This window comes from Pecten maximus, chromosome 5 (assembly GCF_902652985.1).
Source record: "Pecten maximus chromosome 5, xPecMax1.1, whole genome shotgun sequence".
Classification (NCBI taxonomy): Eukaryota; Metazoa; Mollusca; class Bivalvia; order Pectinida; family Pectinidae; genus Pecten; species Pecten maximus.
The window spans coordinates 4,609,515-4,632,077 of NC_047019.1; the positions used below are offsets into that span (position 1 = coordinate 4,609,515).

A 22,563-nucleotide genomic window follows, 5' to 3' on the forward strand; every position below is an offset into this window, starting at 1 on the left:
TGAGAAGTAGGCTTTTTTTAAAAAAATGACAATATGTCTCCTATAAGCTCTAATCCGTCTGTCTCCCTAATAGCAGAAATGTATTATCCTACTAAAGAAACTAATTCAGATACATTTCAATCCCCTTGTCTCCACCCCCCCCCCCCCCCCCCTCTCTAAATTAATGGAAAAGTTAAAAAAAAAAGGTCATTGGATGTTTGGTTATTGCATATTGGAAAGCTATATATGTGTACCAGTAGTCCTAGGGTGTATTGATGGGTGGTCGGATGGCACAGTGGTAACACTCCTGTCTTTCACCTTGGTGGCCGGGGTTCTATTCCCCGATCGAATGTGAAAAGGTATTGGGTCACCTGCCCTGCCCGACCACGTGGGTTTCCCCAGTTATGTACTCGAAAAATAAATGTGTTTTCAGAAATGTTTACATATTACATTTTATCTTCTTTTCTTAAGAAATATTTGAAAGGGGATTAAAAGTTCATGGATAAATCTAATTTTTCACCCCTTCGGAGGTATAGGGCAGAAATTGGAATCTTTACCCAAAGATTCTGAAGTTGACAAACACAATGCTTGCTGATCACAAGATCTCCCCCCCCCCCCCCCCCCCCCCCATGGTGGTCAAATACTGGGTTTTTTTAATCTGAAAGTGTGGACCAGTCTCTGAGAAAATACACTTTTTGTATTGTAAAATCATTTTCACACATGACATAACATCCATGGCACTTAATTATACCGCTGTTCTCTCATTAATAGGAAAGAAAAGCTGGTAAAACATTTAATCTCATAACACACCACATCCCAGGTTTTGCATAAACTAATATTTTATGAAGAAAAGAACTCAATATGTAAAATAAAAAGATTGTTTTAAGGATAACAACTTTATTCTTTCATGTCCATATAATTTATGATGTATATCGAAGGTTCAACCAATATTAGGTTTCACAAATTAGCACATAACGTTCAACCAATATTAGGTTTCACAAATTAGCACATAACGTTCAACCAATATTAGGTTTCACAAATTAGCACATGACGTTCAACCGATATTAGGTTTCACAGATTAGCACATGACGTTCAACCGATATCAGGTTTCACAGATTAGCACATGACGTTCTACCGATATCAGGTTTCACAGATTAGCACATGACGTTCAACCAATGTCAGGATTCACAAATTAGCACATGACGCTCAACAGATGTTAGGATTCACAAATTAGCACATGACGTTCAACCAATGTTAGGATTCACAAATTAGCACACGACGCTCAACCAATGTTAGGATTCACAAATTAGCACATGATGTTCAACCAATGTTAGGATTCACAAATTAGCACATGATGTTCGACCAATGTTAGGATTCACAAATTAGCACATGACGTTCAACCAATGTTAGGATTCACAAATAAGCACACGACGCTCAACCAATGTTAGGATTCACAAATTAGCACATGATGTTCGACCAATGTTAGGATTCACAAATTAGCACATGTGTTGTGGAACAAAATATATTTAATTAATTATAGCTCACAATGTTCGTTAACATTGAACCAAGTTCATATCTATGCTGTTTTAATGAACTTTCAACATTCAAACCACAGAGAACCACAATACATATAAGTTCACATCTAATACTGCACACATATCTAAATATGTTATACTATTGCTTATTAATTAGTATTACTGTAGAGATGGTAATATTTGTGGGAGATTTAATTTCGCTATATTCATGATCATGAAACATAATGTGAAAATAAATACCCTTGAAATATTTACATGTACAAACAAATGAATACACATGTTCACAAGGCGTGGTTGCACAAAATAGGTCCAAATGGGATGAACATCCTATGAAATTTGGAAATTGGACAAAAAACAAAAAAACAAACAAAAAATGGCCAAATTCAGAAACTGGAGATTTTTTTCCCCCCAGATTTCTTTTTAATATTTTTTCACTGCTACTATCTGCTGAAGGTTATACAAAGATTCCAATATCAAGTAAGATTTGGTTATCTACTACAGAAATACATGTAGCTTACCAATTATCAACCATCAACGAAAAATTTAAAAAAAAAAAGAAAAAAAAAAGAAGAAAATCAGCAGTGTTATGGCCTATTGAAAATAATTCCACATCAAATGCACAACGAACGGGACTAAAGAATGTACCAAGTTTAGACACAGAAGGGAGGTAACTCTTGCATATGAATTTATTTTTTCTGATGAAAGAATGGATGTAACACTGCATTTATTAAAAAAAAAAATTTGTTATATTTATTTATGTTTTTGATCTACTTACCGGCTTTTAATCTAAATGATATCAACATATTCCGATAAAGGAATTTATGACTTGTCGTAATTTAAAAAATATGCAGAAAGCGAGATACAAGATTTAATTTGAGTCAATTTAATACACACAATGTCTTATTGTTGTCACTATAGTATATATAGATACTTAGTTTATTCGATATAGTACACATACTGATTATCACCTTGATATAAGTTATCTCACATGTTGCCAGTTGTACAATACATCATCCTTCATATCTATGATAACAATGGTTACATTATTTTAATTTTCTCGTGGGTTCATTCGCAGGTGTGAAACAATTGACATTGCATATACAGTTACAAAAAAAAAAAAAAATCATCAAAATTTCAGGAAAATAAACTGACATTAACAGACCAAATTCCCACATAAAACGAAGTGATAAACTGAAAAACTTCTAAGTGACGACAGACAGATCATTCTGTCTGAGTGGCAAATAAAGAAAGTCACCTGATTACATTATGTATGTACCAAACTGAATCATGACTTACTGTTAAAACTGATATTTTAATTTTTTTTTTTAATTTTTGCCTTTTTAGGATGAAGATGGGATGAAATCACAAAAAATATACACCTTGAAATCATAATTATAAAAAAACTTGTTCATTCGTTTACTTTTGTAAAAAAAACCACATTTCTTCTACTCATCAAACTTTTGGTTAATATATACACTATGACTTATATGTTAGTGTCTCGGAGTTGATTTTAAAACATCTCGCACACTACATTGTAGTGTGAACAGGATAAAGTCATATGGTTTACTGGTCTGAATGAAGGCAATCGAAACAACATAATGCTATGAGTAATCCAAATGTTACATATAAACTTAACATGCTGTTGTTCGTGCTATATAAACCTACATGTATATACGTTAATTAATATATACATTTTGTATTTACTAAGGTACGGATAAAGTCTACAAATAAGAGAGTTATCAGCTGTTGAAATGTCATGACTTGATTCTATGACAAAAATAATGTTTTTATAGTATTCCAAATCATTGTCTTTTAAAACTTACATAATCTTTTTTAACCACTGTATATATTTCACATTTTTCCTTTTAATGTCATATTCCATATAATATCATGATTTCATGTGATATTAAGTGGAAGCAATAGTGAAATCACTGTATAAGTGTTAATACTTAATTTACCTACATGTATATACAAATGTACACATATTGACAAGATTTTATAGTGATATATTTTAGTGCTGTACAATTATCACTTAAGATTACTCAACTACATCACTTCAAGTAACAATTTTAAATTCATACTTACAATATGTACAATTTCTATTGCTTCATAGATAAATAATTACTACATCTACGTAGATATGTCACTGTTAAGGATCCTGCATCAAGTTAAAGCTTCATTATTGGAAATAAAATCCAAGCAGATTTATTTTTTTTCATTTATTCATAGCTCGATTGAAACCATATTAATTTGATAAACTAAAATGAAAATCTTGGGTCACATGATACTCAGGTATGTAGAATATTTCTAGAATCAGGAAAAAAATCCACTTCTAGATTCATGGAAGATCTATCTCAATTTAAGTAATTTTTTATCAGTGTCACAGATCTTGGTATTCTCATCTGAACAAGAAAACATTATTTTCTTGTCACACTAAGACGGCCGGGGTTTGATTCCCCGATCCGATGTGAAAAGGTATGGGGTCAACTGCCTGACAATGTGGGTTTTCTCCAGGCTTTCCGGCTCGGGCCTCCCACAGTACATTAGAGCTGTCATACACTTCCATCCGGTCCAACAACCGTAATTAATGCCCTGTTGTTCTAAGTTGTTTTGCAAATTTCGTAAAATTAATAAAGTTTACATTGCATTCCTATCACAAGTTTACAATATTTTCATATTGTTGCAGTTGATTGAGCCTGAATGCTAATAACTGTCTACTTAAGTTATTGCAGAAACTATGAGTTTAGAGAGTAACAAGAAAGACAACTCTTGATGCTATCATACTTGTAGTGAGATGGCCATGTTCAATTTAATAATGGATCTCATTTCTAAATCAGAAATATATTTCAATAATTAATTTTTCTTTGTTTTCATGGTAAATACTCAAATGTGATTGGTCGAAAAATTCTTTTCATTCTTCTATGAAAGAAATTCTGAGAATGGCGCGAAAAATGTGACGTCATAATACGACAATTAACGTTGCGTATTAATTTGAGAAAAAGAATCCCATTTAAAACCAGTAAAATTGTACATAAAACATGTTTTAAATTAGAAAATCATTTTCAAAAATTAATTATAAGCGTTGATGTCAATTATTTTTTAGTTACGCTACGTGGATTCATACAGTTTGCAAACAAATTTGTTTCATACCCCGATGAAACTAAAAAAAAATGACATCAATGCTTAAATATTTCAGATTATTTTTTAAATGGACTTACATGTACATCAAATTACTACGATGAAAAGTCAAAGATTTTCCATACCATAATATGTCTAAACTGATCATATCTTTGGAATGATTTATCGAAACAGGCTTCATACGAAATTTTAAAAGCTGTTTTGCTGCAATTTTGTAGTGTTGTTATTAACATAGAGCATTAAATGATTTTTAAATTTAATGTTAGAAAAACATAAAAAAAGGAGTCTTGATAATGAATTCAAGCTTAAGTTTGAATGAGAAATCAACCCTGGGTTTTATTCCATGATATTCAATTTGAATTTATCCAAGTGTCCATGTCTTCAAATTTTGATTTATCAAATTGCTTAATATAAATCTGCATTTTGATAACATATATTGCACACTGATACATATACAAGTAACCTTATTTCCAACTAAAATTGTTTGAATATTCCAAGCAGGTTAACAGCATCAATTAACTATTCAAAGAAAGAGATTACAAATTTAATACAAAAACATAATACATATATGTATAACAGTATTTATAACAAAAACATCCGGTCAATGCACAAATTATTCCACGCTCATTTGAAGCAATGCATTTATCGTAGAGTCTTTGTTTCCTCGGTTGGCCTCTAGAACAGACTTTATGGCCTCCTCATCCATATTGGGGAACATGTCCTTGACTTGCTTGAGATCCTCCTCAGTGTAAAGAGGGCCCTGTCTGGGTTTGCGGCTGGGTTACAGCTGCCTGGGGGTGGGGCTGTTGTACCGGCTGTCCGGGGGCCGGGTACGCTACAACACAAGAGCCGTTGTACAGAACAGCATAGCTCGTCTCGCAAATGTTTGTCAATAAACAATTAAATATACCAATTGGTATTGATTTTGCATATTGGATAACTAAGAATTATATTGTGTACTTCAGGGAATTAATTAGTGATGGGATAGTCTTACATCGCAGGGAGCATAATGTCAAAAATCAGTACCCAAGTACAATTATAAAGTGATGTGTTAATGACTTTCAACACTTGCACCAAAAACATTTTTTTTTCGCTGAAAAGGTCTCCTGATCCATTTTAACCAATCATAATAATGGGAATTTTAAAGCCATTTGCATGTGTCAACATTATAATTAGATCATGGAATATGGTCCAAGTTTGTTCTGAAGAATAGGTTCTATATTTTACCACTTTCAAATGATGCATGCACACAATACCTAAAGAGTTTGGTAGTTCTCACTGTAAAACTATACCAGCATTTGTTGTTTAGTGAGGTAGTCACCAGCTACTACAAGGAGATCCAACCTCAAAATAACTGTTCATGTGACAATGTCCCCAGCAAATAATCATTCACAAGAATGAATATTATTCTAAAAAAAGATTCCTTATCTATTATTTTTCATTTTATCCCTTTTAGAGGAAACTTAGATTTGTGCGTGGATACTTACCAACTGGTGTCGTATAATACATGTTGGGCACAACAACAGGCTGTTGGTAAGCAAATGATGTAGGTGCTGAGGCTGGAAGGTTCTCCATAGGCTGTAGAAACAGAATAGGTCACGATTTATTGAGGCAACACATACAATGTATGTATCCTATAACAAGCACGCTGGGTTATTGCTAAAGCAATTCACGTTCCCTAGCAGCCCCCGCTAAAAATAGAAAACAGTGACCTTGACCAAAAAACCCTGAAACTCAAACTTTATCTGTAGCTTGTTATACAGAAGTTACATACCAACTTTCAATGACATAACTTGAAGCATGGTTGAAAAAAGTGCAGAAAACTTGGTGGACAGACTGACAGACAGACAGACAGATGAACGGCAGGAAACTTATAGATGGCATGGTTTCACTAGTAAGGAACTAATAACTCCAGCGGGTTTGGCTTGTTTGTTTTTGTTTAACGTCCTATTAACAGCCAGGGTCATTTAAGGACGTGCCAGGTTTTAGAGGTGGAGGAAAGCCGGAGTACCCGGAGAAAAACCACCTGGCAACTGCCCCATGTAGGTTTTGAACTCGAAACCCAGAGGTGGAGGGCTAGTGTTAAAGTGTCGGGACACCTTAACCACTAGCCACCGCGGCCCCGCAGTAGGTCCAACACAAAACTTTGGATTCAAAGTAGAGTATGGGCTTATTGTTGGTCAATGAAAAAGTATGTATATACTGATTCCAACAGTTCTGTAACACTTGGAATGTTTAAATTGAATGGCTAGCAAAATAAAATTGATAAAAAGTGTCGTAAAATCCGTAAGATACAGTCCATTTGTAAGTGACGATTGCAAATTATTTGAAAAATACCTCACTTCTTTGAAGTTGCAGGGGAAGGGAATGGAGGGTCCTATTTTCCATAATGTTCAAAACAAAAGAATAAAAATATGTGTTTTTTTACTGACACAAATAAAAGTAATTGTTTAACTGATTAACAGTAAAAAAAAATGTAAGAAATGTATTTTTGAAATTTATATTAAACAAAGACGGAAATTTCCAGAATGTTGCATTTTGAGGATTTCCATTGTAACAAAACATATGCACTGTTGAAAAAATGAACATGAACATTTGAAATCATGAACAAAAACATCCAAAGAAGTTATGATTCTAACAAATTGTTATAAAGACTTCGAGATTATAACTTTGCTGTATTTTACATAATAATTGTAACAGGACTTTTTGGAGGGCAGTGTATATTTGCATTATAATTACTGAGCTGATATATTATTGGTGTGATTATTTTCAGACGTCAGATTAACATCAAATAAGCCTCCTCGTCCCCTACTGTAAAAGTTTATGATTAAAATTTGAGTGAGGGCTTATACGAGAACCATTTTAAAATTTATTAGATTACTACTTTTAAACTGATGATGCAATGTAGGCTTATTTGCGGGCAGGAGCCGATTTGCGGATAAATAGTATTTCATGCCTTGCACTCACTGTCAAGGTCATTTCAAGGTCATCTGTCTCGTAATGTGTATGTACACTTACTGTAAATGTCATCACGAAGTTGATCATGCCCTCTTTCTCATCCCCCTGTTTCCCACTGAGAGGGAACCAGTTATCGCCTGTATCTCCGCTCAGGACTCCCTGGGGAATTGTGATGTAAGCCCATGCTATTCTGTCATCCACTGTGAATTGTCTCTGTAAACATATAACCATACAATAAATTTCTGCTTTTTTTTTCCTGTGAAGGGAGACAACTCTTATAAAATTGCAAAATCAAATACAGAAATGGAAAAGTTGCCATGCCAACTTGCATTGAAATAAGTAACTGTTCTAAATTCTTTGCATCAGCTGGGCGACAAGATTTTGAATCTATTCACTTGATTTTCAAAGCATCATCTAATAATCAAATGTATAGTATAATATTATGTAATACAGGTATCTAGATACACGTATTACTCTATGCAGTTTGCTGTGTTAACTGTTATTTTTTTCTCAAGAAAATGATTACCTATGATTTTTCATATATCTTTGATCAAGAAGTAATTAAACACCAGGATTTTCGCCTTTTTCATATTTCAGCAGTTCAAGATATAGCCAGGTAGACTTGGGAGCTCTCAACTGATCAAAACCAATATTTATTTTACTTGGTATTTAAACAGAATTTCATACAAAAGAAATGTTTACTTACCTCATCAAATATTTCAACATATATACTTTCTACTCCATGTGGGAAGGTACCTATAATAGAAATAGATTATTGATGCACACAAAATAAACTGTTAATGTAATTACATTATTCTCAAATAAATCTGATAAAATTGGGACAGGTAGTGTTTAACAATGCTCTGATCGAATAAGCTATTGCCACCCCTTCAAGAGTGATATAACACATTTTGAAATTGTTGAAAAATAGAAAAAAAATATTTATTACAATTTTACCAGTGAAATATCAAAAATTATTCATTCTATAAAAGTGATATTTTTCACTAGTGAAAAATATCACTTTTGGTGATTTGACCAATCAAATTAATGATTAGAAAATACCAAAATAATTGACCAATCAGAAAGCCCGACAAATATGTCAGCACCTGGACAGGGGTAAACCAATCAGAAAGCCCGACAAATATGTCAGCACCTGGACAGGGGTAAACGTATGCAAACTTTCGCTGTAGGCCTAGTTAGCATATGGGGTAGGTTTTTTGTTGATAAAAAAAATAATAAACAGAATATCTAACAGTGCACTCGTGAAAAATATCAAAATATTAGCCCCACTCGTGAAATATATTTGGTATTACTGAAGACACTGTTAGATATCCTCTCTTTCTTTTTACAGTTGTTTATTATACTAACGCAGAGACTTCCTTGTTCCAGTGCGGGTTCTTCGCTCCGTTATAAGCAGTCGGCGTCTCGAAAACAGCGTGCCCCAGTCGTACCCTCACATACGGATCCATTTTTGTGAGACCGTAATTCTTAGCTAGTTTTGCCTAAGGAGAAACAGAGCAGTGATGTACAGTACTACAAAGCACAAATGTGCTATATGAGTTATTTATTTTCATCAAGTTCATAAAAGCATGTATTTTAAATATTCCTGTGACACTAAAGTACAATTGGTTTAAGTATTACAAGGTAAAGGACCTCTTTCACGAACAATAGAATTTTGCCCACGAACCAATTTGACCATGCAAAACCAGAATTCTGATGTCATTTTTAGTACCCTTTGAGTGGTCTTGGTCAAACTGGTTCGTTGACAAAATTGTATTGTTCATGAAAGAGGTCTTAAAGTTCTCTTCTTTTTACCTTATACCTACAATTTTATTTTTTGGCAGCATCTATACTTTTGATATTATGTGCATTTGTACTTTTTAACATCCAAAAAATGCAAGTAAGTATATTGGTACAGGTACTGACAATTCTATTTATTTATTTATTTATTTATTTATTTATATATTATATATATGGATGTTGCAAAATCCAAATTTTTCTACTGAAAATTGATTTTTAATCCAGTCTGTGAATTATCACAGATCTCAGAAAAATGTGTTTAAGAAACTGTTACTAAAAATAGGTTTGAGTACCTGGTAATATTTCTTTGTTTTTCTAGTTAGATTACTAAATCTGCAAAATGATTTTTAAAATAAAATAGGCCTTTTGAGAATTCACAGCTCTCATTTGAGAGAATTCGAAGACATCATGTGACATAATGTGCCATGGCTTTCAGCTGATCTTCGACTTTTAGCAATCTCATAATTCAAATTTACCTTTTCCCTAAAATTGAAAATATGCAAAAATATTCATGACCTCTCAAACCCAAAGGTCATGGTTGCAAATTAAAAAGTCTTAACAGGATCTTGTAATTTCTGAGGATATTGTTTAAGTGACAGTAATGCTTGGTTTAAACAGTATTTTTTACCAAAATATTTACAATTCATGGGTCAACATATACAAGAACTAAATACAAAGATTTGGCAACAAGAGTACTCTCTTATTTTAAGCCATCTTCCTAATCTTCTTTACCTGAATGATGCTGATGTTGAGTCGCCCTGTCACATTGGCTGGAACGGTTGAGAAGCCTCTTGCTTGTTGGGCCTGTAACACCTGAGCCACTCGGTTGTCGGCTATCACCTGTTGCTGTACAGTACTTGAGGGCATGCGCAGGAAATCCTCTGGTAACTCACCAACCATCACCTTTTTCACAGATAGACCAACAGGAGAGACATCAATGCATAATACGTGTTTATGATATCAAATCAACATTAACACAACTGGGTTTTGTTTGTTTGCCTTCTTAGTTTATGGGCCCGTAAACAGCCAGGGTCATATAGAGGCAGGGTCTCCTTGTAGTAGTTGGTGACTACCTCACTCAACAATATATAGAGGCCTGTCGCATACTATCCAAATAATTAGGGTAAAGTGTATACTGTGTTGCTCTAGGACACAACCAAGACGGCAAAGACCGACGTTTCTCACTTCCCGAGAAACGCAAACCGACACGGGTAGGGAGCGTCGAACCACACACCTCAGATCTTCACACGAGGCTAAGTGGCAAACTGAGCCATTGCATCCCTTTTAACACAATTTAGAGAGTTATCAAATTGGACATGTATATATATTTATACCTGCAGGTCAACTTAAAAAGTCAGGGCAATGCTTTGTTAAATAAGGTGGCCGGGTGCACGTGGTGTCGTGGTAACACAAGATTACAGCCAAATCTGTCTTTTACTCTCCATTATGATTACAGCCAAATCTGTCTTTTACTCTCCATTATGATTACAGCCAAATCTGTCTTTTAATGTCTATTATTATTACAGCCAAATCTGTCTTTTAATGTCTATTATTATTACAGCCAAATTTGTCTTTTAATGTCTATTATTATTACAGCCAAATTTGTCTTTTAATGTCTATCATTATTACAGCCAATTTTGTCTTTTAATGTCTATTATGATTAAAACTAAGCTAAATCTGTCTTTTACCCTCCATGCAATATGATAACAGCCAAACCTGTACTTTTAAACATATATTATGGTAATAGCCAAATCTGTATTTTAACCTCTATAATGATAACAGCCATACCTGTATTTTACCATCTATCATAATTACAGCCAAACTTGTCTTTACCCTCTTTTAATTATGATAACTTCTGACATTCAGAAATTTGCCATTTGAATTCGCCTTTTTAAAACAATGTACAATAAATAAGATTATAAATATCAACAAACAATGATAAATTCAACCTTAATTTGGAGGAGAAAATTAACAGCCGGGACAGTAGTCTTATTTATACAGCAGTATTGCATTACAGTTACACCTGAGGCCATTGGCATTGTAAACAGCCATACTGGTAAAGGTGGACAAAACATATCTGATACACTGTCAGGTACAAACAACAACAAACCTGATTTCTGCGACTGGGCTGCGTTTGATGATCTGTTGTTGCCATTCTAACCTTGCATTTATTCAGGACTGTTTCAGCAGTTGTCTTGTTTTGGAATGACGCACTGTCATGAGTTGCTTCCTGCAAGGGAGGTAACTCCGAGGAATTCGTCTATGGGCGAGTTCGATTAAACCTCTGGTTGCAGCTTCCGTTTCGGAGGACTTTGCAAATTAATAAAAAAATAATAGAACAAAGCAAATCAGCATAGGCCGTATAAACATTGCCAATTTATTATTGTAATTCAAATGCGATATTAATCATTGAATGGACGTATGTGTCTCTTTTCGAACTCGAATGGTCCTTGTTTTTTCCGCTTCTTTATTACAGTAGTTGTTCCGTAATTTTGTAATTTGTGTTTCCCTTCTGGTCACTGCAGCCAACTTGGGGAAACCCCCTGAAAGACCCAGGTTCAAAAGAGGAAAGGTTCGTAATGAATACCTACTACCAAAGACAATGCTATTAGTGCACGCCTTTAATATTATGTTTTTAAACGAATGGTTATTTAATGTGGATGTCTCAACCTGAAACACGATTTCGCAATAACATGAAATATTATCTCCGTCTCTGATCTGATGGAGTCATTCTGGGATGGAAAGCAACCATAAGACAGATACATATCTTTACAAAAAGTCATATCTAGATCTTAGTCCTATAATATAAGACTGCGAAGGTTCATATCGGTATTTTTTACGTTTATTATCGGATATTTTCATTTTTGTTATTTGCGGTTCGACAAATAACAAAAATGAAAATATCCGATATAATAAACGTAAAACATATTAACATACCGAGTATATGAACCTTCGAAGCGTAGATCTGTGCCACATTATCTTGGTGTGGGCAAAGATTTGTCAGATCGGTTATGCTAGGATATCATATGTCTCTACTCTCTATATATGATGTCATAATCGATATTTGACTAATGCCTATGACCACAACACATAAAGTTAGACTTTTCGTCAGCTAATTTTCGACCATTTTTTTTAAAGGATTTAATTTATAGTCTAAAGTCTAATGACAGGAGTTTGACGTTTTATCAATAGAGAATACATGGTCAGTGTCTTAAAATATAAGCTGTATTTTGGCGAGGGTAAAGAAAGACAAAAGTGGCGAGCCACTTTTGTCTTTCTGTCCCGAGCCAAAAATACAGCTTATATTTTAAGACACTGACCATGTATTCTGTTTATCCTGCAACAGACATAAAAATAATCATCAGAAATAATCATTTTGAAGTGAAACGGTGTCAAAAATGACAGAAATATGTTCGCCTTTTAAACGTAGTTTCACTTTGAAGTAGGTCAGTCGAACTGACACACGTGCTATGATTCCAAAATACAGCTGTTTTCCGTCACTGCCGTATACAGCAAAAATATATATGGTGGGTGTATTCCGACAATGCGGTGGCAGTTGCAGGATAAATAAGAATATATAGTTACCCATATAAGATATTGGGTCACCTCAATTGAGGTGACATAAGAATTTCAGTACATAGCTCTCTTGAAATTTGTGATATGTTTCAACTACATGTATGGGGTATATGGGGTGGTTCAGTGGTTATATTATCAAGGTGTACTGACCCTTTATCACTAGCCCTCCACCTCTGGTTGCGAGCACGAAACCCACTTGGGGCAGTTTCCTGGAGCTGACCTGTAGGTCTGTGGTTTTTCCCTGGTTACTCCGACTTTCATCCACTTATAAAATCATCCTTAAATTACCCTGGCTGTTAATAGGACGTTAAACAAAAACAAACCAATATTACATGTATATTTATATTAACTGAGGTGACTTACCATTCATTTACCTATGTTATATATCTCGCAAATTTATAAATTTAGTTTTATGATTTTGATTAAGGACACATTTTGTTTTAATGTTGTAGGTATATACCAGCTGTACCATGACCAGTGTGGGGAGAAATACTGACCATGACGATACCCTGGTTATCCCTAACAGCTCAAGCTCAAGACCACAGTCCTCACTCTGAGCCCAGCACTGACACTGACCTCTTTAACAAGTTCTCGGTTGTCTTTCTCTACGCTAACAATGCAGAGGTCAGAGATTGTAACGAATCTCCACCTTACATACAAAGAAACCAGTTAGATCGTTTAAAAGTTAGACACACATATACAGCCAAGCAGATTGCAAAAACAGTCATAGCTCATCCATCTGTGGAAGTTGGAAACATTGTAGATGACAGCTTAGTTCCTCTTCATCTTAATAGTTTGAGTGATTGTGAGGATTTGCATCATTGTGGAGGACCATTAAGAAGGAATGCTTTATTTGAAGTATTTATTACATTCATCTTGTGCTTTTGTCATTTTTGTGCTTTAAACAGATAATGCAGAATCAGAATATCAAACACTTGATTAAACTACTTACGTATTTTTTTAAATGATGCGGCAGTGGATGTTGTGAATTTGGGATTTTACTCCTTTTGATTATAGTTGATATTCAAATACTCTATTGCAGTTTTAAACGTATACAATTTTTCATATTATGGTGTTGATCTCAATTCAAAATTGATTTTTTTTTTAATTTAAATTTTTTCTAGTAAATTTTTTTTGTATATTTGTCTGCTGTGAATATTTAAAATGAGTAGATGTGGCTTTAAATTTGAGAATTTATGCAGAATTTCCCCACTTTACATTCAGTTTGTACTGGTGTGAAGATGGCCAATGCTTCGCCAATGTTAGATACATTAGGAGGTTATTTTGATCGTAAATTAGAATACCCAGAATCAGATGATACATGCTTTATGAACTATGAATTCTTACGATTGAAGAGCTTTTCAAATTGGCCACGGGACAATCCAGTGTTTACTCTCAGGCTAGCTGCAGCCGGTCTTTACTATGTAGGGAATGGACAGATCGTGAAGTGCTTTCAATGTGACTTTGTCAAAGAACGATGGCAAAAAGGAGAGGTACCTTTTGAAGCACATAAAAGATTTAACCCAAGATGTCCATTTATAGATGGAACTTGCAGAACTAATGTTCCAGTTCCGATTCCAGATAATAATTTGTCTAGCAGCTTTGATAGGATAAAGAGTTTGTTCGAATCAACACATATTGTACAAAGAACTGGATCTTCAACAAGTTTACCCGAGGGGTCCCGGTCACCGTTATCCTCACCCCCAGGAGATTTCAGTCGTTCAAGGTCACTAGAACCACCAAACGATTCAGTAAGAGAAAATAAAAGCCCATCTGTCATTCGTTCATCAGAGAGATTTCCGGGGAGAATACCAAGTCTTCCTGAGGTACGAACAAATGTGACAGACAATGAGCAGAGAGGTGCTAGTCATAGCCCAACCTCGAATTCATCATTTCAGAGTCGTAGAAAGTTAGATCAGAGAAGTCAGTCTGTTGAAAGCTCATTTGCGACTTCAAAGAAGGAGGTAGCTTCTGCAACATCAGGAAATCCAAGAAACCCAACAGATTCGCGGAGGATGTCTAATCCTGGTTCGTCTGGATCGGGAATGGCGCCAGTTCCGGGGCCGTCTGGGACTGGCAGGAATATTCGTCCAGAATCTGTGAGTACAGCTGGGAATTCTAATCCTAGATCATTTGGATTAGAGAGAGTTTCTAATCCTGGAATAGTAGGCACATCTCAAACGGAAAGGGCTGTACTTGAAAGGGACCCAGGTGTTCTTCGCTTTGAAAGAAATAGACTAGAGACATACCGAGGATGGCCATCAACTTCTCCGGTGAACTCTCGTGACCTTGCAAAGTCTGGATTTTACTATGTAGGATCAGAAGATCGTGTTCAGTGTATATTTTGTCGTGGTATTCTTAAAGGTTGGGATCCAGGCGATGTAGTTCATATTGAACATAGAAACAAGTTCCCGAGATGTCCATTTATTTTGGGGATGGATGTTGGAAATATTCCGTACGCCCCAAACCAGTCATCTCAGGTAACAACTAACACTATTAATCAGAATTCAAGATTCTCCCAGCATGCACCATCACAAATGGAGGCTCTGGGAATCAACACAGACAGACCAAAGCATCCTCATCATGCTATAGAATCAGCGAGACTGGCCTCCTTCAGGAATTGGCCCACTTACAAACACCAGACTCCTGAGCTCCTCTCAAAGGCAGGCTTCTTCTACGCCAGTAAGTTTGTTTTTGTCGTCACCGCATGTTCTTATCATACGTGTATACTCTAACATCATTAAATGTAAGTCTCCTACAAGGGACGGTGAAAAGAGATTGATCAAATGTAGGGATGGACTTATAGGATTCTGAGGGCTTTTTGGGACTACTGATTTGTAATGGGGGCCCTCCTTTTCTGAATATTTGCAGTTTACTTCTAAAACAATCTTTCCAAAAATATGAGACTTAAAGGCCCCATCCCATACCAGTGAGAAAAAGCCCTGGCTTATTAGCAAGCACCCCCCCCCCCCCCCCCCCCCCCCCCCCAAAAAAAATAAATAAGAAATCATTATTTTTTTTTAAACTGGCAGATTGAGATTGGTATGTGTTAGTTTTTGAAAATCTTTAAAAGAAAATTAATGGTCTGTTATGTTTCATTAGTTAAAATTTATATTGTATTTGTGCATTGAATACATTAATATTAGGTGAAGTGTGAACTATATTTGCTACTTGTACTTTTCTTTTACAGATTTTGGTGACAATGTGAAATGTTTTTACTGTGATGGTGGTCTGAAGAACTGGGAACCTGGAGACAACCCATGGGAAGAACATGCCAGGTGGTTCCCCAAGTGTCCATTTGTCCGTAGTGTTAAGGGGGAGGCTTACATCCAGTCAGTACAAGACAGGTTTAATACTGGTACACAACAGGTAAGAGCCAATTATCGCACATAAACTTCAAATCTTGATACAACTATTGATTTTCAGATTTATCACAATGAAAAATTACTTTTGAGATACAGGTACTGTGCATTGTGTGTGGTGTAGCGATTTGCCGATGCATCCATGCATGAATATATTAGATCGAGTGGTGCGTCGATGCATTGTCTATCCTTGATTTGTATCACGATACTTGAAAATTTATAGTTATCTCCCTTGACCAACGTTTTGTAGTAAACAACATGGTTGACAAGGCCGTTTTGGCAGCTTATAAAGCTGCCTGTTGGAGTTCTTTCAAATCAAAATTATCTAAATTCAAGAACGCTTTGCGTTTTGTATCAAATGTAGACAAAAACTCAAATATTCCGAAAATACCACAAACAAAATTTGACTACTGTACGATGAAATACCAGTTATCTGATAGGTCTACAGTTTCTCATGTATCGTGATACATATCGTATCATGACCCCTGTATCGCGATACGAATCTGTATCGCTACCCACCTTGCGATACACAGCTCTAATTGTGTAGGTCTTTGCAGTGCTCTTGTTAACAAAAGAAATCAACGGTATTTAAATTTATCATTATTTTTTTTGTATAGAAGGTTAGTGGTAAAATATTCCAGTTTGCTAGCTAATAAGACTGGTACCATAAAAGCCTCATCATTGATTTGAGATGCATGATTTGATCTCTACCTCAGAAAGCTGAGACAACCAGACCGTCAAATGTATTTGTTATTGTGCCCTTTATGTTTCTTTGTGAGGTAGCCACCAGCTGCTACAATGAAATTACCATAACTGTAAAGACGAAATACCAAGCAAAGAAATATGGCTTTTAAAAACTTGAACTGCAAGTTGATGTAAAGATTTGCATTTGTGACATTACCATTCATATACACACTATATGATAATGATGTTGTTACGAAGGACCAAGGTACCGGTGAGCTTATGCCATACCGTGGCGTCTGTCGTCCGTCTGTCGTCCGTCCATCCGTCAGCAATTGACTTCTTCTTCATAACCACAGATCAGAATTTGACCAAATTGGTCAAAAGCATCCCTATGGGGTGGGGACTCAAAATTGTACAAATGGTGAAGCTGACCCCCCAGGGGTCTAAGGGGCGGGGCCAAAAGGGGTCAATTTGGCTAAATTGATATAAACGACTTCTCCTCTGAAACTAAGCAATGGATATCACTCATATTCGCCAGGTAGCATCCCCTTGGGGTAGGGATTCAAAATTGTACAAATGGTTGGGCTGACCCCCCGGGGCTGAGGGGCGGGGCCAAACAGTGTCAATTTGGCTGAATTGATATAAACAACTTCTTCTCTGAAACTAAGCAATGGATATTGCTCATATTCACCTGGTAGCATCCCCTTGGGGTAGGGATTCAAAATTGTACAAATGGTTGGGCTGACCCCCCGGGGCTGAGGGGCGGGGCCAAACAGTGTCAATTTGGGTTAATTGATATAAACAACTTCTTCTCTGAAACTAAGCAATGGATATCGCTCATATTCACCTGATATTATCCCCTTGGGGTAGGGATTCAAAATAGTACAACTGTTTGGGCTGACCCCCCAGGGGGCTGATGGGCGGGGCCAAACGGGGTCAATTTGGCTAAATTGATATAAACAACTTCTTCTCTGAAACTAAGCAATGGATATCGCTCATATTTGCCTGATAGCATCCCCTTGGGGTAGGGATTCAAAATAGTACAAATGTTGGGGCTGACTCCCCGGGGGGCTGAGGGGCGGGGCCAAAAGGGATCAATTTGGCTAAATTGACATTTTTAGAATTTCAATAAAAGCAATGTTCATGTACCCGTATAAAATGCTTATGATATATTGACATATAGCAATACCAGTGACAAATATATCTAAGCATCATTCTTGTTTCATATCTCATAAAACCAGGTGAGCGATACAGGCCCTCTGGGCCTCTTGTAAATTTATTATATATCTATATATATTAATTTATATATGATATAACTTACTGTTTTTGTAATTATTTACAGAGTATTGTTAACAGAGGGAGAAAGAGACCTTCAGGTAATTTTATATATTTTTTTTATTTATTAGTCCGGATCCGCTGCCAAGTAAATTGGGGAAACTATAGGTTTCCTTTCCATTTTCTTGTACATTGAAAGATTTTCATCAAATTTCAAGCAATGATTAAGGACCATGATATCTATTCTTGGGACAATTTCAAGTTTCAGGGTTTTTTGAGTCAAGGTCACTATTTTTATTTTTAATGGGGGCCGATAAGGGACATGTACTGCTTTGGTAATACTCAGCATGCCTGTTTCAATGATTTTATTTGCTGTCAATAAAAAATGTACATATACATGTCACCGTGTGTATGTATATAATGACTATACATGTATATTACTTAGGTATTGGAATTATAACTTAAAGACCTTTGACCTTCACATTAATTCCATGACCTTACTATCATTTATAATTAGACATACACTGGCTATTTTCTTTCAGGTCAGAGATTCCCTATAGAAGAAAGAGAGATCAAGGCGCGGATGGAGCTTCCTATGGTCCGGGCTGTGCTGGACACCGGGATGAACAGAAACGTAGTAATGCAAGCTATCAGGAACAGAATGGAGGATATTGGTGGGTATTCACTGCAGTAAAATTGATCGCTGTCTAGTACCACTTGATTCAAAAATGGGAGTTATTGCCTTTTTTTCTCAGTATTTCTATCTTGTTTTGGAATCTCCTCCCTCAGTTTTGCCAATCTGTATAAAATTTGAAGTATTTCTAATATACCGAGACAGTTTTACTTTTGTAGAAACTTTAGAAGAATTTTAATTGGGCATACATTGTATATCTTATTCATAATGTCCATTTCGGTTTTTTCTGTTAACATTTTTCCAGGAATTTTGTACAGTTTAGATCATGTTGACGGGGAAGTGTACATTTTTGTATGTTGTTCTGCTTCTTCCAGCCAGATGTCTGACTGTGCTCTTTTTCAACAGTCCCATTTGAAATTTTGTCATTGCATATAAAGATGATTATAATTTTTATCATGATTCCGTTTAGGTGATGACTTCCCGAATGCTGAGGCCCTTATGAACGCTGCCCTGGAAATTATTGATGATCCTGAACAGTTTAGTGCCGTCAAAGCCAGACGTTCAGGCTCTCAATCGCCCTCTAGTGAACCCCGGGAGACACCAGTGGAGGCAACTTGTATGTTGTTGATTGTAAACTTATAGATCTTAATTAAAACTTGTGTCAGATGCTATGATCTACTTTCAAGGTCATTAAAATATTCACTTCAATATCGCTTTTTTCTTGCAGACTTCTAAAAGAATTTAACCTTGGCCTCGACATTGTTGACCATACCAGATAGGGCTTTTTATATTTGACATGATTTCCTTCTGACAAGATCTTTCTTATACATTTGCAGACCTGCTGACCTTAACCATGACCTTTGACCTACTTTTTAAAGACTTTAACCTTGGCCTCGACATTATTGATCATACCAGATGGGCTTTCATATTTGACATGTTTTCCTTTTGACAAGACCTTTCGTATACAATTGCTGACAGTAACCGCGACCTTTGACCTACTTTTATACAACTTAACATTGGCTACTGTATGTTAAATGTACGAGACGGGGCTGTCAGATTGACATTTGTGTTTCTTCTGACAAGACTTTTCCATTGATGCTATGCATTTGCTGACCTGCTTACCTTAACCGTGACCTTTGACCTACTTTAAAAGATTTTGATTTGTTCACATGATAGGGGTTTAAATGTTTTAAAGTGAATTTTGTTGCACAATCAAGAGGTCTACAGTGATATTTAATCAAAAAGATGAATGAACTTTGATTTGACCTTACTACATGCTGATATACATCAGGTATATTAGAGTCAAATCAGAATGACCTGTTGCATTGACCTTTTCATGGAATATTCAAAGTTCCATTTGTGCATGGGTGTGTTAACAAAACATATTGATTATTTAGAATACTAGTGTCCAGCAGGGTGCTGTTTTGGACCATTCATTTTTGTTACAATTTTATATTGACAACACAGGGATTGTATCATTTATTTTTGATGCATGGTTTGAACATATTCAACTAACAATGTGATAAATTGTTCACATGTTAACAGTTTTGTTGCTAAATCTAGACCAGTATATACAAATGATGCAGCTGATGATAAGGTTTGTTACATTATAAACAACTAACAGATACACATGTATATATACAAAGCACCTATTTATCCCTAAATGACCTATAGACTCCTAATCAATATGCTAATAAAGTTCAACACGACAGGTCATTCTTGTCGGACTATACAATTAATTCAAGTGACATGTTGTTCTATAGGTGAGGAGGCAAGCAGCTCAAATGAGGAAAGACTAAATTCAGGAAAATCAGATGATCCAGGTAATGTATTGAAAAAAACATCCTTGTTTCGATTCCATTCGAACATGTGTTTCCATACCAGTTTAATATAGTGTAGTAGACAACCTTACTGTGTTCTGACAAATGTACATTTGAGTTTTACAGATGACAATGAATTAATCAATACAGTTGCAAATCTCAAATCATGTTTTTCCTCATCGAAATCAACATGATTTCAATTCATACATTTTGTATTTATAGGCTAACCCACGATAAAGATAATTTTCATGCAAAATTTACATAAAGTATATATGACACAGAAAAAAATCTTTTCTCAGATGGCTAGCCATTTATATGAAATTATTAAGTTACTGTTATTTTCTTATTTTCTGGTCAATCATTTACTCAATTTGTTGATATTTACATGTTTAGATTTATCAGAAGAGATTCGGACACTGAAGGACCAGAAGACGTGCAAGATCTGTTTAGATGCGGAGGTGGGAATGGTATTTCTGCCCTGTGGCCACCTTTGTGCCTGCGTCACATGCGCTCCCGCTGTACAACATTGTCCGATCTGTCGTTGTGACATCAGAGGAACTGTAAGAACCTACATGTCATAATGTGGTCCCTTGTGTGGTCCAATCATAATTCACAACTTTGCAGAAAAGTTCAAACGACGGCTGTGAGATGTTCGTGGAGAAAATGTCTGTAGCGAAATAAATCACCCCTGAGCATATTGCTGGCCGAGACAGTGGTGTCTACAATTTTACTGGTGTGACAGTTTCTTATCTAACCTAAGTGTTGAGAAAAACAACAGGTGCTCTTTGCAAATCTCAACAAGAGTATGGCCTCATGTCACAGCAATAATACAATGATATCACAATGACTATTAATTTACGTCAACATTCTCTGGCATGGATGCAACTTCAATATCAGGTTCATAAGATAAGAGAAAAATAATAATTTACCCCTTTGGGGTGCAACAGGGGGATCTCAATCCTTGGGGTAAGATACTGCCTGGATATCTGCCAAACACTCGAAAAGCCCGAGCCCCACTCGATTTGCACTGTTCTCTGAAGAGAAGCCTTCTAAGAAGATCGCATTCTGTTATATGTAAATCCAGTAAACTGGAAGAAAATAACCCAAAACAAACAAGTTTTTTAAGTTTTCTCAAGCACTATGACACTAACGTGTATGTATGTGCCATAAATCCTTCTCTAGTGAAACTCATCACTCGCACACTTGGTCGTCGCCATCTTGGAAGATAATTCTTCCAGCTTCGAGACGGAAGAGGAAGAAGATCTTCCAGAAGCAGAAGAGCTACAAATCAAGTGACCGGAAGTTATATTCTAGAAGAAGAAGAGTGCAAATCGAGTGGGGCTCTGGTGTTTGATAAATTAAGAACCTTCCTGCTCCCTCTCTCTGTTTCACCCCCAAGGTGGTAAAAGATCAAATTTCTACCACAACACGCTGTGTTATTCCACTATCATGCCATCCTATAAATATGCTGACCATTAGATATATATGTTTTATTCCACTAGTGGATTATAAACTTCTGGTCTTTTGATTGGTCTAGAATTTGAACTTTGACCCAAACTGCAATTGTTATTAACGTCATCAATAATCGAATGATGTCACATCACCGGGTTCTCGTTCTCACTTATGCATCTTATTTGCATATGCGAAATTAGACTTGGCGACGTTCCCCATTGATTCAACCCAATATCATTGTGGTAGAAACAGGTCACACGACTCATGATTTTTGGATATGGAATTTATTTCTCACTTATGCATCTTATTTGCATATGTGAAATTAGACTTGGCGACGTTCCCCATTGATT

General features: G+C 35.8%; 2 protein-coding genes across 2 annotated transcripts; one reads left to right on the forward strand and one right to left on the reverse strand.

The window, feature by feature from the left end:
• Positions 1-843: 843 nt before the first annotated feature.
• LOC117326919 (toll-interacting protein B-like) lies at positions 844-11,654 on the reverse strand. The gene is given in 8 exon segments (XM_033883726.1): positions 844-5,422; positions 5,424-5,487; positions 6,140-6,230; positions 7,671-7,823; positions 8,317-8,362; positions 8,970-9,112; positions 10,143-10,313; positions 11,521-11,654. Coding segments are annotated over 8 exon segments (870 nt in total). The 5' UTR covers positions 11,566-11,654; the 3' UTR covers positions 844-5,265.
• A 265-nt stretch (positions 11,655-11,919) lies between these two features.
• On the forward strand, positions 11,920-22,097 carry LOC117326920 (E3 ubiquitin-protein ligase XIAP-like). Its single transcript, XM_033883727.1, has 8 exons — positions 11,920-11,982; positions 13,439-15,668; positions 16,177-16,355; positions 18,375-18,408; positions 18,850-18,981; positions 19,411-19,557; positions 20,705-20,764; positions 21,155-22,097. Exons 2-8 carry the CDS (start codon positions 14,183-14,185, stop codon positions 21,340-21,342), a joined length of 2,226 nt encoding a protein of 741 aa, XP_033739618.1. The 5' UTR covers positions 11,920-11,982; positions 13,439-14,182; the 3' UTR covers positions 21,343-22,097.
• Positions 22,098-22,563: the final 466 nt, after the last annotated feature.